General features: G+C 31.0%; 1 protein-coding gene across 1 annotated transcript; it reads right to left on the reverse strand.

Annotated features, from left to right (window-relative positions):
* Positions 1 to 1,473: 1,473 nt before the first annotated feature.
* Positions 1,474 to 10,937, reverse strand: LOC117689958 (deleted in malignant brain tumors 1 protein). Its single transcript, XM_066072609.1, has 14 exons — positions 10,421 to 10,937; positions 10,309 to 10,326; positions 10,049 to 10,190; positions 9,407 to 9,522; positions 8,451 to 8,471; positions 8,232 to 8,255; positions 7,839 to 7,983; positions 7,425 to 7,582; positions 7,048 to 7,215; positions 6,083 to 6,220; positions 5,004 to 5,212; positions 4,399 to 4,751; positions 3,231 to 3,492; positions 1,474 to 3,135 (listed from the first exon to the last, which is right to left on the reverse strand). Exons 1-13 carry the CDS (start codon positions 10,431 to 10,433, stop codon positions 3,240 to 3,242), a joined length of 1,758 nt encoding a protein of 585 aa, XP_065928681.1. The 5' UTR covers positions 10,434 to 10,937; the 3' UTR covers positions 1,474 to 3,135; positions 3,231 to 3,239.
* Positions 10,938 to 13,763: the final 2,826 nt, after the last annotated feature.

The raw sequence follows: 13,763 nt of genomic DNA on the forward strand, positions 1-13,763 counted from the left end.
CAGCTGTTATCAAATACGATGACATAAATAGACTTATATTATATAATTAGTGGAGTAAAAACCGTTTTTAATGTTTGTTCCAAAACGTGACTGCAACAAATGATCTTGTTCTTGTGAATGCCATTAGAAGCGATTTAAAACATGTTAAGTAGATTTGAAATGAGGAGTATTCATGTGATTTCCTTTTCAAGTAACAATTTCAATCATCATCGTCATTTATGTTCACCTTTACGAAACTGGTATATCAACCATTCACGACTGACCAAGAAACCAATATATTTGACGGTACGTGTATCTGTACTATTAATATGTTTTACGGTGCGACCGTTGGGGCGAGCACAGCATGTGATCAAACAATGAATTATAATAAATTAATAAAATAAAATTAACAACGTGAAATTTGAATGCCAAAAAATAAAACATACCTATTTTTCAGTAAATTTTCATTATTCATAGTTTATGAGATTTGTTATAATTTATTTATTTATATGTAGAACAATAGTTTAATCTCAGATACAATGTTGTTAAATAATAAAGATTTTAATATATAAATATTTATTGCACTGCATCTCCTCTTTTAAAGTGATTGTGATTATGATTGATTGATTGATTTCCCCCTTTTTTTTTGCAGTAGACATTTTTTCTTAAACTTAAATATAAAACTTGACTCATCATAGAGCTCCCCCCATGCTAAATTTTTTTTTTTCATTTTTGTCAATTTATACATAGAAAATCGACTTACCATGGATTTGCCCCTCCACTTAAAAAAATAATTAATGTTTAATTTTATTTTTAATTTACGCTTAAAAATATTTGCTTATCATGTTAAAAGAACAGATTTACTGTTACAAAAGTTGCGGTTTAAGATATGTGCGTGATGTTTTATTTTATTTTTTTTAAAGATTGAATCATATTACATAGATCGTATAAACATCCGGTAGGCTTGAAAAAAAAACTTTATACTAAGGACAAAATATGTGTACATTAGTCCGGCTTCCCCTAAGTATAAAATTTGTCGACTACAATGAGATAAAACCTGCAAATATTCGTTGTACATATATAAACGTGTATCATTATCAAATTCACTGTATAAAAGTTTAGTTATAGAAAATGAATCAATATATTTATCAAAACTATTAACTTTATCATTTTAATATGTAGAGATTAAGTGTTTAAACCTTATTGATATTTTAATTTGTATTTATTCTGGTCATTGAATTGATTCTCATTGCCAATTATCCTTAACCTAATACACCCGAAGATGCTTGTATCTGACAAAAAACAGGCAAGTTTGTAAGAATATAGTGACGTAAAACTCAATGAAATTTCAAAAAAATGTGTCAGTTTTACATAATCTTGATGTTTAATTTAATCTGATTCTGTATAAAGAAAGAAAAGCGTATATTTAATCGTTTGGTTTCAAGATATGGAATGATATAGAGAAGTAAAATGATGAACTTTATTTTTGATCATTATATTGTACAAAAAGTGATCTTATAGTCATTTTTGGAACGCAAGTGCTTATAATAAAAATATAAACAGTTTTGACGTTGTTACTTAGGTTTTGTTCCGTATTTTACTTATGGCATTCCTTTATAAATAAGCAAATGATCAGTTTGGATAAAGCAGCAAACAACTTATTTTTAGAGACAATGTACAAGTACATGTATGCACAATTTTCTTTTGAATGAACGAATAAGACGTTTTGAATTTAAGACCTGGACTATCAAATCATACTTTTTTTAACACAAAAATGTTTTCAACATATATTCAATACATACATACATGCATGACAGACAAACAGACAGACATACAGCCATGCATACACCAAAAACCAATTGATATCATTTTAGATAAAAAAAACTTTTATAATGGTCTTAGGAAATGAAAAAAAATGACTGCATGGTAAAAGAAATGATACATTGTTTAAACCCACACTTACATAGGCTGTATTTATATTCTATAAACTGTGCAACAATCTCAATCTAACATTTGATTATTGGTCTTGGAAATATCACTTTCTGAACATTGTTTCCCCTAAAGCATGATTAAAAAATACTCTTTTACTTGATTCTAATGCAAGGGAGGCAACCTGAATGCAATACTATCGCAATTTTTCTATCTAAGTGGGATATATTTACTTATGTTATTTGTTGATCGTTAATACGAAGGTTCATTCACCGGACAATCATATTATACACTGATATACACTAACACTTGTCTCGCTCTAATGTTATCATTTATTTCAGTACATGTATTTTATTCAACTGAAAGAGATAATGATGATTTATCTATTTACACAGTTATGTGTTTATTTTCTGTTCATTGAAATATCGACGTCTACACGCCTTAAAAAATTCTTGCGCTGCCTCGGATTATTCTTTGCATTGTTGACTTAGTTTTATAAATTGTCTATGCATCAGATATCTTAATAATCCACGTATACATGTATATATCATACCGATATCTTTGAGTTTATCATTCATTTTCTTTTACATTTAATGTATTATCATTGCAAATCTATGACCTGTCATGTCTCCTAATAACGACCTCTTATGAAAATTGTATGACATTTTATCTCAGAATTAAAATTTGTTTTATCTCGATACAACTTTTAAGTATATTTATTCGTTTTCCATTTATATTAGCAAGTCGTTTACTAACTGACACTAATAAAATATATTGCATTTTAGCAGTATTGTTTGACTGTTTGTTTCTATGTTATGTTCCTTTTAAATCTGTAAGAGATTAATCTCAAATCCAAATATAATTTGAATGCAAATGGTATCAGTATGGTGTCGACTTATTTACAATATTCAATAGATAGTCGGTATTTAGATTAACATAAACGAGAAAAAGGGAGAATAACAAAGAAGCTATCTTATTTCGACTTTTTATCTTCATAGTGATAAATGCTATATAGTAGATATATTGCATATTTTCATTATAAATCAGTATTTGATATTGTGGAATCATTAGCATTACAAAAATGCATAATACTCAGTTATAGTTTATATTTAAATGCAAAATTATTCCTGTGTTTTGCGTCATAATAAAGTTCTGCAATCTGTTCAGAAACATTCATTGTGTTTAGAAACGGAAATACTGCATTGACGCTGAAAGTTGTGCGGAGACCTGAAAATAAAAAGAAAAACATAACTTAAATGTTTCCTTGCATTTAACATTTAAATTCAGCAAGTTTCGATCTGATATTGTGAATTATAACCTACCATATTTAACTAACGAGGTTTTTCTTCATCATTGTCGGTATCATTTTGAAAATTGATAACGTAATTTTCCCTTAAACTTCTGGCCACGTGACTAGAACACGTGGGTTGACAGGCGGGAGAATGATCATTTTTCTGACAGAAAGTAGCGTTACAGTATAAATGCACAGCACCATGACTGCTAGAGAACCCAACATACTGGAAGGAGAACCTTGTTTCATGATCTAACTGATAGAATACTACAGCATTAGGATCAATTACACACCTGCAAAGACACATAAGTATATTCACCTACATAAATACAAGGCAGATTCATAACATACAGTACGTTTGATGGTGCGCATAAATGAACATATACGAGTGAAAAGGTGGAAATCTATGCTGCATATAACTTTTGTGTTCTTCAACAAACACCATGCCATTTATACGAGCGAATGCTTATAAAGTAATTAGTGTTTGTTAAAGTTCGGACTGCAGTGGACAACGGTAACAATATTTAATAAAACGTATCAAATTTGTTTCAAATAACGCTCGCTGATTAGCATTAAACAAGTGCTTTAAATAGACAGACGCAGGAAGAATGTGATCCCTGCTGAACTGATAAAAAGGATTTCTTTACATTAAGGCAGGTGTTAGGGAAACTAGTGGCGTTAACCATCCTTTGAATGAATTGTTTATACAGTGTAGCAATAAGTTATATATTAAATTGTCAATAGAAAGTGACTGTATTGAAGAAAAATGGACGAATTAAGAAAACAAATCGCTAAGTTACATGTATTATGTATTCTCAACAACATTTGATATATATTTGTATTATATATATATTTGGTGAACAATTAGATATTGCAAATGTAGACTTCAGACCATATTCACTACGAAAAAAATATCGGGAAAAAATAAGGTGGTTAAATTTTCTTATACTAATAAATACTTAAACACTTTTCGCCGGTAGTTTACAATTATCATTAAACACAAAGTATCATACCCGGAACATCATTATGTTATCTGATATTTGCTGTTACTGTTATGTATTTATATATGTATTGCTAAATGGTAATGCAATCATTGACAATTGGATATTTCTCATAAAAAAGACAACTATATAGTTTTATAAAAAAAAATACTGCAAAGGGATTTAAGGTACTTATAAATGATGTGAAAAAATGTTTACCCATCTTTGATGATATAATATTGCATCCCAAGGTCAGTGATAACCGCTGGTGTGATATAGCAGTGTGATAATCTCATTTTTATGTTACTGTCCGTGACGTCACTCAATGCCCGAACATATAGCTTCTCTCCAGCTCGGCATCTATTGAAATCCTTGGCCCTTGTGAGCGCGGGGTCAGAAAAGTATTGAAGATGAACTTGTCGATCCGTAGGTATTGAAGAAACCACATCGAGAGAGAAAAATTTGCAAAGCAGTTTCACTTGAAGTCGAACTTCACGAATTATGAAGTGGTACAGACGGTCATGACGGGCGCAGAGAAGTTCATTACTGTATTCAATACCTTCAGTCAGATTCTGTAAAGAATTAAGACTAATGGCTAGATAACTTTTAATGTACTTTTCTTCCGAACGTTTCCTTCAAGATTACTTTTCTGTGCAAATATAAACACCGAGGTGATTACTCCATAGTTAGTTACTTGTAATAGTCTGGTAGAATTGGATGTTGATAGTTGTGTATGCATACCATATGCTATATAAAAAGATGATAATGTATATATTTAATGTCGTCGTACACAATATCAATTTTAACACTTTTCATTAAATTACCTTTTCAATTGTTTTGCAGTCCTTGTAATTTTGTCTGAAATAAAGACTATCACCATGAATACTTCCGGTACAGTTAGCGTTGTCAAAACCTATATAACATTCATCTGGATCAAAATCCGGGTATTTTTGACGCAAAGGTTGAAGATCCACTGTAATGTTCCATGCGTCATCAAGGCAGCTGACAAAGACTGATGACGAGGAAGATGTATCTGAAAACATAAGGTACAAAAGTGCATATCGTGTAATTAAGTACATGTATTCAATCAGTATTTTTTTTAAGATGTGGTCTCATATGTAAATGCAACGGTGTATGCATACAAATTAAATAACGCTCTCAAATGTTTTAACGTGCGCTACTGCGTTATGAAACTTTGTTTACACATACCGCTGAAGTCCACATCTTTAAAAGAATTGATAATTTAATGCTTACATTTGCGTTTTTTCACTTTTTCCCTTCCAACAATTTTGACTATTTTTAAAAATCTGCGGGTTTTTTAAAAAACGAGTTGTGCGCAATCAGCGGAAAAGGCATTGACGCAGCCGAACTATGCTGCCTAAAGAGTGCACAATCCTATAGATTATGGTTTTCTATTTCCACAATTTTGTTTTCATTTTATTATAAGACGAATTAAATCTTTGGTATTTTGATAAATATAAAAGTAATCACCTGAATTTATTCAAGTATAAAAAATATTCACATCAATGAAATAAATATATTTATAAGCATACAGCCCGGTTTGAAGTCGCAAGGAGAGTCAGTCAAGTTCTTTAAGAAATACTAAAGAATATTCTTTTCATACGCACCAGATTTGGCGATTTGATTTTCTGTGTTATAGGTAAATAACACTCATATTATTTAAAGAAATTTAAAAGGGGGACCGAGAGTGAATGTAATTATATATGAATGTCCAAAATGACAAACGTATATTTACCCATTTTCCATTTAAATCAATATCTGTGCGGTTCGTTTGGGCGTATTCTCCAAATGTTCTTTATTGGTATAGAATTTATCAATAAACTAGTAATTGAAATTAAGTAGATATATTCATTGATAATTTTCATACAAAGTAGATACTCACCTGTTTCACAAGTGTGTCCAGTATAGCTATTAGGACACACACAGGTGTATCCTTTTTGGGAACTAATTTGAAAGCACGTGCCCCCATTTTGACAATAGTTGATTGGACAAGCGCTTTTCGATGTTGTTCTTGCGATACCTGATTTATTTATAACAATTATTACTAAACGTAATGTTACGATCGATATCGAATCGTTTGTTCAAGATATTGATTACATATAATATAGCGTTTTCGTGTCATGCAAAGTTCAACATATTTTTAAAAATTGTATAATTTACATGTACTTGTATATACAATTGTGTATAATTAAATAACTCCTTCAAAATATTCGACGTATCTTCACACGTTACAGAAATCCATGGCAATAATTTAATCATTTGTACTTAAAGGTGCATGGTCACGATCTTCCATAAAAAAAATGTTTTAAATGTTTATAATGCTTCGGTAAAGCATTCTGATAGGCAACCAAAATTTGAGGGTCATTCGTTAAATTATAAGCAAGACACAGAATTAACAATTCTCTGTTAGCGGCTATGAAACAAAGCTTGGGCGATGTTTTCGATTACATTTTGAATATTCCATGTTTAGACATATAGGTTCATTGGATGTGACAAACGATTGGAACTGTTCATTCATATATCAAAACGAATCAGCGGATAGAAAAATCAGCTTGAAAAAGAGCTTTAACCGGTTTATGTACGAATGTAAACAAAAAACAACGCACGAGCCTTGTTAACATTTACTTATAATTTTACGTTTAACACTCAAACTTTTGTTGATCATTGGAAATGCATTACTAACGCATTGTTATTCATAAAAAAATGAAAAATATTATTTGGCCAAAATTGTGACCATGCCCCTTGAATTTATCAAAATATCTAACATGCACATTGTTTATGTGTGTAATGCGTTGCATTCATGAAAAATTCGTCGAAAATACAAAAGCGTAATTAGATAAAACATGCCGTATTGACAGTAAGGTCCAGCAAGTCCTTCCGGGCATATACATGTGTAACCGTAATTTGAACTGACAACACATGTACCGCCATTCTTGCACGGTGTCGAGGTCAAAGTGCAAGGGTTTCCTACCGTCGTCTTCTGATTCAATGGAATGTTACCAAACTCATAAGGTACTGAAATTTAAAAAACAAAAAAGACGCAATTAAGTTTTAGTTGTTTATGAAATCATTTATTTTGATAAATATTTTAGCTATGTGACCTGGATTACAGAACTATTTAGAATTTTCACTATCGGATTACGTCTAGATTAAACTCATTACAGATAATCAATTATACATTTATGTAATTGTACATGAAGATGTTATTCAGATTAACAGCTAACCACAAGAAACCCCAGCGTCCTCCCCGTGACCACAGTCAGTGTTTCCCCATCCATTTGAGGGACAGTCTCCGATCTCTGTCTCATTCCCCACACATTGTAAATTGTCTTGCCAGATTGGTCCGTATCCGTTTGAAAAGTGGGCATATTTAAACACTTGACTGCAAAGGAAGGAAAGCCAATTGTTCCTATCATTAGAATATTTTCCCTTAATAAGTGAGAAAACGTTCAGGCCTTTCGAAATTAATACCTATAAAAACAATTATTTCATAAGCAGAACCAAAGCCCAAAACTGTTTACTTGTCATCATTTTAATTTGAAAACTCTTACAACGAGTTGCAGGCATTGGGTTGCCTATATTGAACAGTAAAAAAAACTTTATTAACTGTGAGAAATGATCATTCATTATTCATCTACCTTGCCTCTTTGTAACCAATCATTCTGCATATGACATCACCATCTGCTTTATCAAACATGTCGTCACAGACCGTACCCCATTTCCCGTCATGCAACAGCTCTACTCTACCTTCCGTCTCAGACTCTCCATTTATAAGTCTTACAACTATGAAACACGTTCTAATTTTATATGTTTCATTATCATAGAAAGGGAAAAAAACATGTATCATCATTGAAAATTGTATTTATTCATTAACATGCTTATGATATAGGAGAAAGTAGAAGTATAAACCGATGAATTAACTCACGATTCGTAATTTAGTAAATTTATTAGATTTTGTTGTATATACAGATCTTACAGTTTGTGCAGAAAATTGTTTTTGATAAATCCTGCAAATATCCCGTAAAACTTACGTGTTGGAGAACTGGTTGTTGTAACTTTAATATAAGATAATATTTGTATTTTTAAGAGATGACAGTTTATAGAAAAACGTGTAAAGATGAGTAGTAAGGCTTGACATTTTTAACTACAAATATTAAGTTGAAATGATATATTTTTTAAGAATTGTATGTATGTATTTTGCATAGACTGTTTTGCATAAAATTGAACAAGAAATACTTTATATTGCTTACCTATCGGATTTGTGGAATATCCTGCTTAAAAGAAATAAAATGAAATGCTTAAAAAATGTGATTTTCTCATACATATCAAGTTATTTATCAATCTTCTGATCCTTTCTTTCTAACTATCAGAGTTTGTGTTTTAAACTACAGCAGAAGGACAACATATTGAAAAAAAATTTTATAATTGTAAACTAGGTTTATGTTCATAAATACCTCTAACACTTATTAAGTATTTATCTGAAACAGGATTGAAAGACTTTATAGTCATATGGTCTCACATAATGGCAAAAATATTTTTAGAAAAATTTCCAAGAAGATTATGTTTCTCAAAACAACTGTTATTAATCGTATATAACGTTTATAAATATGAAGTAAAAACAACAGTTGTTGACACAACACAACACATTGTTATTACCCCTTTGTTATTATTATTAAGGTAAGGGCTGTAGAATTTCGTGTTATAATGAGATTTCGCGTTGCACAAAGCACCTTATACATGTAGATGTACGAACAAACAACCAGTCAAAGACATCAATTTCCATCTGAAATGCTACAAATGTATTGTCAAGATACACTTTTTAATGATAATTTCGAAGTAAGTTCTTACAATTAATACTTTGATGATTTTATTTGTTTCCTCGCTGTACTGTTTCAACTCATTTGTTTTTACATAATTGTTTCTTCTCCTGGTCAAGTGATCAACATACCAATATTTGAAACAAAACGGTTTGATAAAACATTGGATTCCAAATGAGTTCGAAGCCTTATTAGATATAAAGGTATGTTTTAGAACCAAAGCATCTCGTAAATTTTAAATTCTTATATCATTCATCTGCTTACTTTTGATTGATAAACAGCTGATAGTCTCTTATGCATTGTTTTTTTCGAAGGCTCAGAAGGCTCATTTGAGATTCGAAATACGAGATACGAGATTCGTACTTTTCTTTACGAAAACAAACGCAAACCTGTACAATGTAATTCAACAGCCTCATCACAAAATCTCTGGAAAATGTAGCAATAAGACAGGTCTGGATAGGAACAGTGAAGCAGCTGGGATCTATAACGGTCATACATTATTGTTCTACAACATACGAAATCACAAAACAACTTTATGAATGGTTTCCTTAATTTGATTTATATATGTAAATGAACATTTCAGAAACTTTTAATGTAAAAGTTAAACAAAAGTTTTGAAATAACCTTGTGGCGTGTTTTCTTCTCATACATATATTTTAGAATATGTTTTTTTTTTTCATCGAAAAAAAAGTTTTTGCTGAATTTCATAATATGCCTGATGATTTTCGTTAAATTTTTATAGGAATTCAAATATCAACTTGATGTAATTTTACTACGATAAGAAATTGATCTTTGTTTTAGAAACGTTTTACTTCATCCTTAGGAATTTTCATACAGTCTAATATATTGTCTGACGTTTGACTTATGTCAACTTTAAAAAATAATTTTACGTAAAACTTTATTGATTGTAATTTTTACTGTTCAAAAGTACGCGACTCGCTTTTGCTTTCATCTTCAACTGCGTCCTAAAACATAATTTTAAAAAAAAAAGTTGCCTATATCGCACACTAGTATTTTTAAATCATGTATACCTGTTATGTGACCCATACTGCAGCCCTTTTGATTGGCAGAGTGCCTCCCCGGCTGTTTTGGTGAAGGATCTATAACACAGCTCCCTACCGTTGAGTTTGATGTGTCCCCCATAACGAAAAGGAAACAGTACATCAGATATTCCTGTCGCAAAATGAATGCTTATGTTTTAAAATAGAACTGTAAATTAAAAAAGGCCAGAAAAAGGATTTAAGGCAACATTGGGAATATTCCCATCAAATCATGCGTTGATAAATCTTACCTACTGTACGAGCGTAAACTACAAAATAAAATTATTACATATATTAGATTTAAGTTGAACAGTAGGTTCTTATATATTGCATTTTGATGGATTGAAAAAATACAATTTTTACCTGGAATTGTCATTTTAGAGGACAATGAGGTAGTTGCTTTAGAACTGATCTTTGTTTGATGAACTGGTGTCGTATGGACTTCAAAATAAAACCAAGTGATTTAAAACCTCAAACACATGTATAGCACTTCATAACTATACTCTGTCCCAAAATATCCTGGATTTACATTTTGCTTAATTGCATTATATTAATAAATATCTTAGGGTCAAAACGATGTTCATTCAAAGAATGAAAAATTTCCATGATTTCTTAGTGGAAAAGCCCCTGTTAGCTTATCAGGTTTAGATACAATGCTAAAAATGTGATGTCTACGAGGATTTTGTATTGAAGCAAGTCCGGATGATAACGTTGTAAAATTGCGCGATGTATTCCGAGTATATTCCGAATGGAGAAAAGATGTAAACATTTCCCATTATAAATCTCCGTAAGGAATCTGTTTTCGTTCCTGTGAATTTTTCCGAGTTAAAGATGACAATGTGTCAATGAAATTATCTTGGAAATTATCCCGCTTAACTATTTCAATTGCCCTTCTTTTACAGGTATGTGTATATTTTATTAAAAATCGTCCAAAGTGCTGCATGAATATCTTGGGACAGACTATACATAACTATACTCCGTAAATACACATTTCAAACTGTATGGCATGTAGGAACAAAGTCTGATATATAACATATATTACATGTAACTATGTCCTTTTACAAGTTTTTTTCGTTGTAAGCAAGACACTCTTAACAATACAACAGCGTACTTTATGCATATATAATGCTTACAAAAACCCGAAAAGTTCTAAAAACAATATTCGTTTATTTAGTAGGGAAGGCTAATATTTGATCAGCCTAATGGAGAGAAAAATCACAATTTTATAACGTTAGGAAAAATACCTGGCGATTCATTATTTAAAATACTGCTACAATGAAGAAGATTGTTAACAACACTATGTTATTGTAGGCAATTAAGTTGTTGGAAAGTAGGAAATTCTGGAAAAGGTTTATTTAAAAATGGCGATTTCCTATTCAAACAATTTCAATTCCCCTTAAAATAGAATGACATTATTCAAATTTGATTTGCATATAAAATAGATGTTGGAAAGGAATGGGATAGAAAGGTCAGACACATGTGCTAGTGTATTATTCAATTGTATAAATATTTACTTTGTATGTTATGGTGCTAGTTTATTATTCGTGAAATTCTTGGGTACCTCTCATCAACGAATTAACATTCCCCAAGAATAAATAGACTAGGGTTTTAAAGTCATATTTCCTTATGTTGGTTTGAGTAAATACACGAAATTACGTTCCCGCGAACCTGTAAAATGTAAGTAATCCAGGAAAATTGGTCCCCATGAATTAAAATGATTCCACAATATCATTCTCTAGTATTAATTTTTATATTGTATGGTATGATGACAGTATATCATTCTAATGTATAAATTTTTATATCGTATGTTACAATGCTAGTGTATTATCATACTTTTATATTATGGGTTATGTATATGTATTCGGAGAAGAAATTGAAAAAAAAAACATTGAAATGTGATTGACAATCCCGTCTGAAAGTTGAAAACAGTACCTTCCGTTTACAAATTGTCAGCAAAACAGCAGAGATACTACGTCTAAAACGACGGTTTAAGGACTATTTTGCAATCAGTTGGATATGCATGTAATAATAATTTTATGAATGGCTAGTACCATTTTAGAAAATCTAAAAGCAAATAATTGAAAGACTTTGTCTGAATTTTCAAACATTTAAAATATAGAGATTGATTTTACATTTCTAAATTTCAGCTAAGATTCGTTATCAAAATTATTTCAACTGTACAGAGATATGTTTGGTCAATAGGGTTAGGCGTAAGTGTGTCTGCGATTAGTATGTTTGTTTTGGGTTGATATATAATTTGGGTCATGTAATAAGTGTGTCATATATTATGTAAGCATTAAGGAGAACAACCACCTTTTTTAATCATACCATATTTTTGACAACTCATGCCTTGTTCTATTTTCTCAAAATATAAAGTTTAAAAGTTGTATCAAGCTAAATAGGAAACGCGTGTGTTCAAATTGAATAACTATACACTATATAATAGACAACTCGGAAATAACCCATATTGTTCTATACTTAATACAAGTAAACGTTTTCACATGTCTACTCATTTATTAAATATCGGGCGTCCGTGGGAGGTTAGAACAAGTATTCCTTTTAAAGGAATGAACGGCAAGTGAAACCAGTTGTCAAAATGAAATGTTTTGCCAAAAGTACAACATGCATTATATAGGACAAATTACGTTGTTTGTTGGCTTCCGGAACAACCAAGAACAAATACACTCTGTATTTTGTAGGAAAACTATTTCCGAACAACATACGCATGTAATGAAAAACAAAACATGATTTAAACCATAAGTAACTGTATAAATGGTTAAATCTATAATCAACTACATTGTTCCCTGCTATAAAACTATTAATTGATGATTAACATGAAAAGCTTCACCTCATTTTTTTTCAGGCCATGATTCTTGATACCGTGGGAGAAAGACTGTCAATATTGTTTGTAATGCGCGTTGTATTGTTACACTTACAGAGTCACATTTTACTTTGTCAAAATGCTCCATTCTTTAGTAAATTCCCGTTTTTTATTTAAATTCCCGTATATTTATCATTGGTTCCTTTTCAAAACAGTGCTTGTCATTACATAATCAGCCAGATGTCGCGTGGTAAATGTTTGTTTAACTATATGCGGGGATTTCTGCACTTGCATTGTCTCGTGTCGGACTTCTCAAGTTAATAGGATGTTTGAAAATTTATCAGTTACGATTATTTGATTCACTAGTATTTCATCGTACGTAATCCGTTATGCAATTATTGTTTTCCAAATTGAAAATGTAAATCTGCACCGTAATTACGACCAAGGAGAGCTAAAATATTTCAGAAAAATTAAAACCATTTGCAAGAATAGACGATCAAGACCTACTGCATGAGATACTAAAATTAATTAACAACAACGTTCTCCAAACCGGATGTTGCTTAATCCGACCAAATTTTTCAGAACCGCCCTCCGCCGGATTAGACAAGTTTTACTGTATGTGGATGCGTTAACTTTACCTGAACGAAAAGAATTTAAAACATTACTTGAAATATACCACATTTTGAAAACGAGGCTATTTTAAAATCAGGTAAACACGTGCTTACCTCACACATGGATGACTTCTTAAAAGAATAATGTTTAGAGTGCAGGTAAAATACTTCGGATATAACCACTTTTTGTTTGGTAATAGAACAGGAATTTTTTTTTCGCTTATTAGACTTGCAAAGCTTGGTTAAGCTGACAGAATGTTTAAATGTGCCTAGA

Source organism: Magallana gigas, chromosome 10 (assembly GCF_963853765.1).
Source record: "Magallana gigas chromosome 10, xbMagGiga1.1, whole genome shotgun sequence".
Lineage (NCBI taxonomy): Eukaryota > Metazoa > Mollusca > Bivalvia > Ostreida > Ostreidae > Magallana > Magallana gigas.

Excerpts from the sequence above, each read along its gene's own strand:
- LOC117689958 (XM_066072609.1), bottom strand. Across the intron at positions 8,472-9,406 it reads TGTTGAATTACATTGTACAG|GATATTCCACAAATCCGATA; the intron begins GTTTGCGTTTGT and ends TCTTTTAAGCAG. Across the intron at positions 3,493-4,398 it reads TATTATATCATCAAAGATGG|GTGTGTAATTGATCCTAATG; the intron begins GTAAACATTTTT and ends GTGTCTTTGCAG.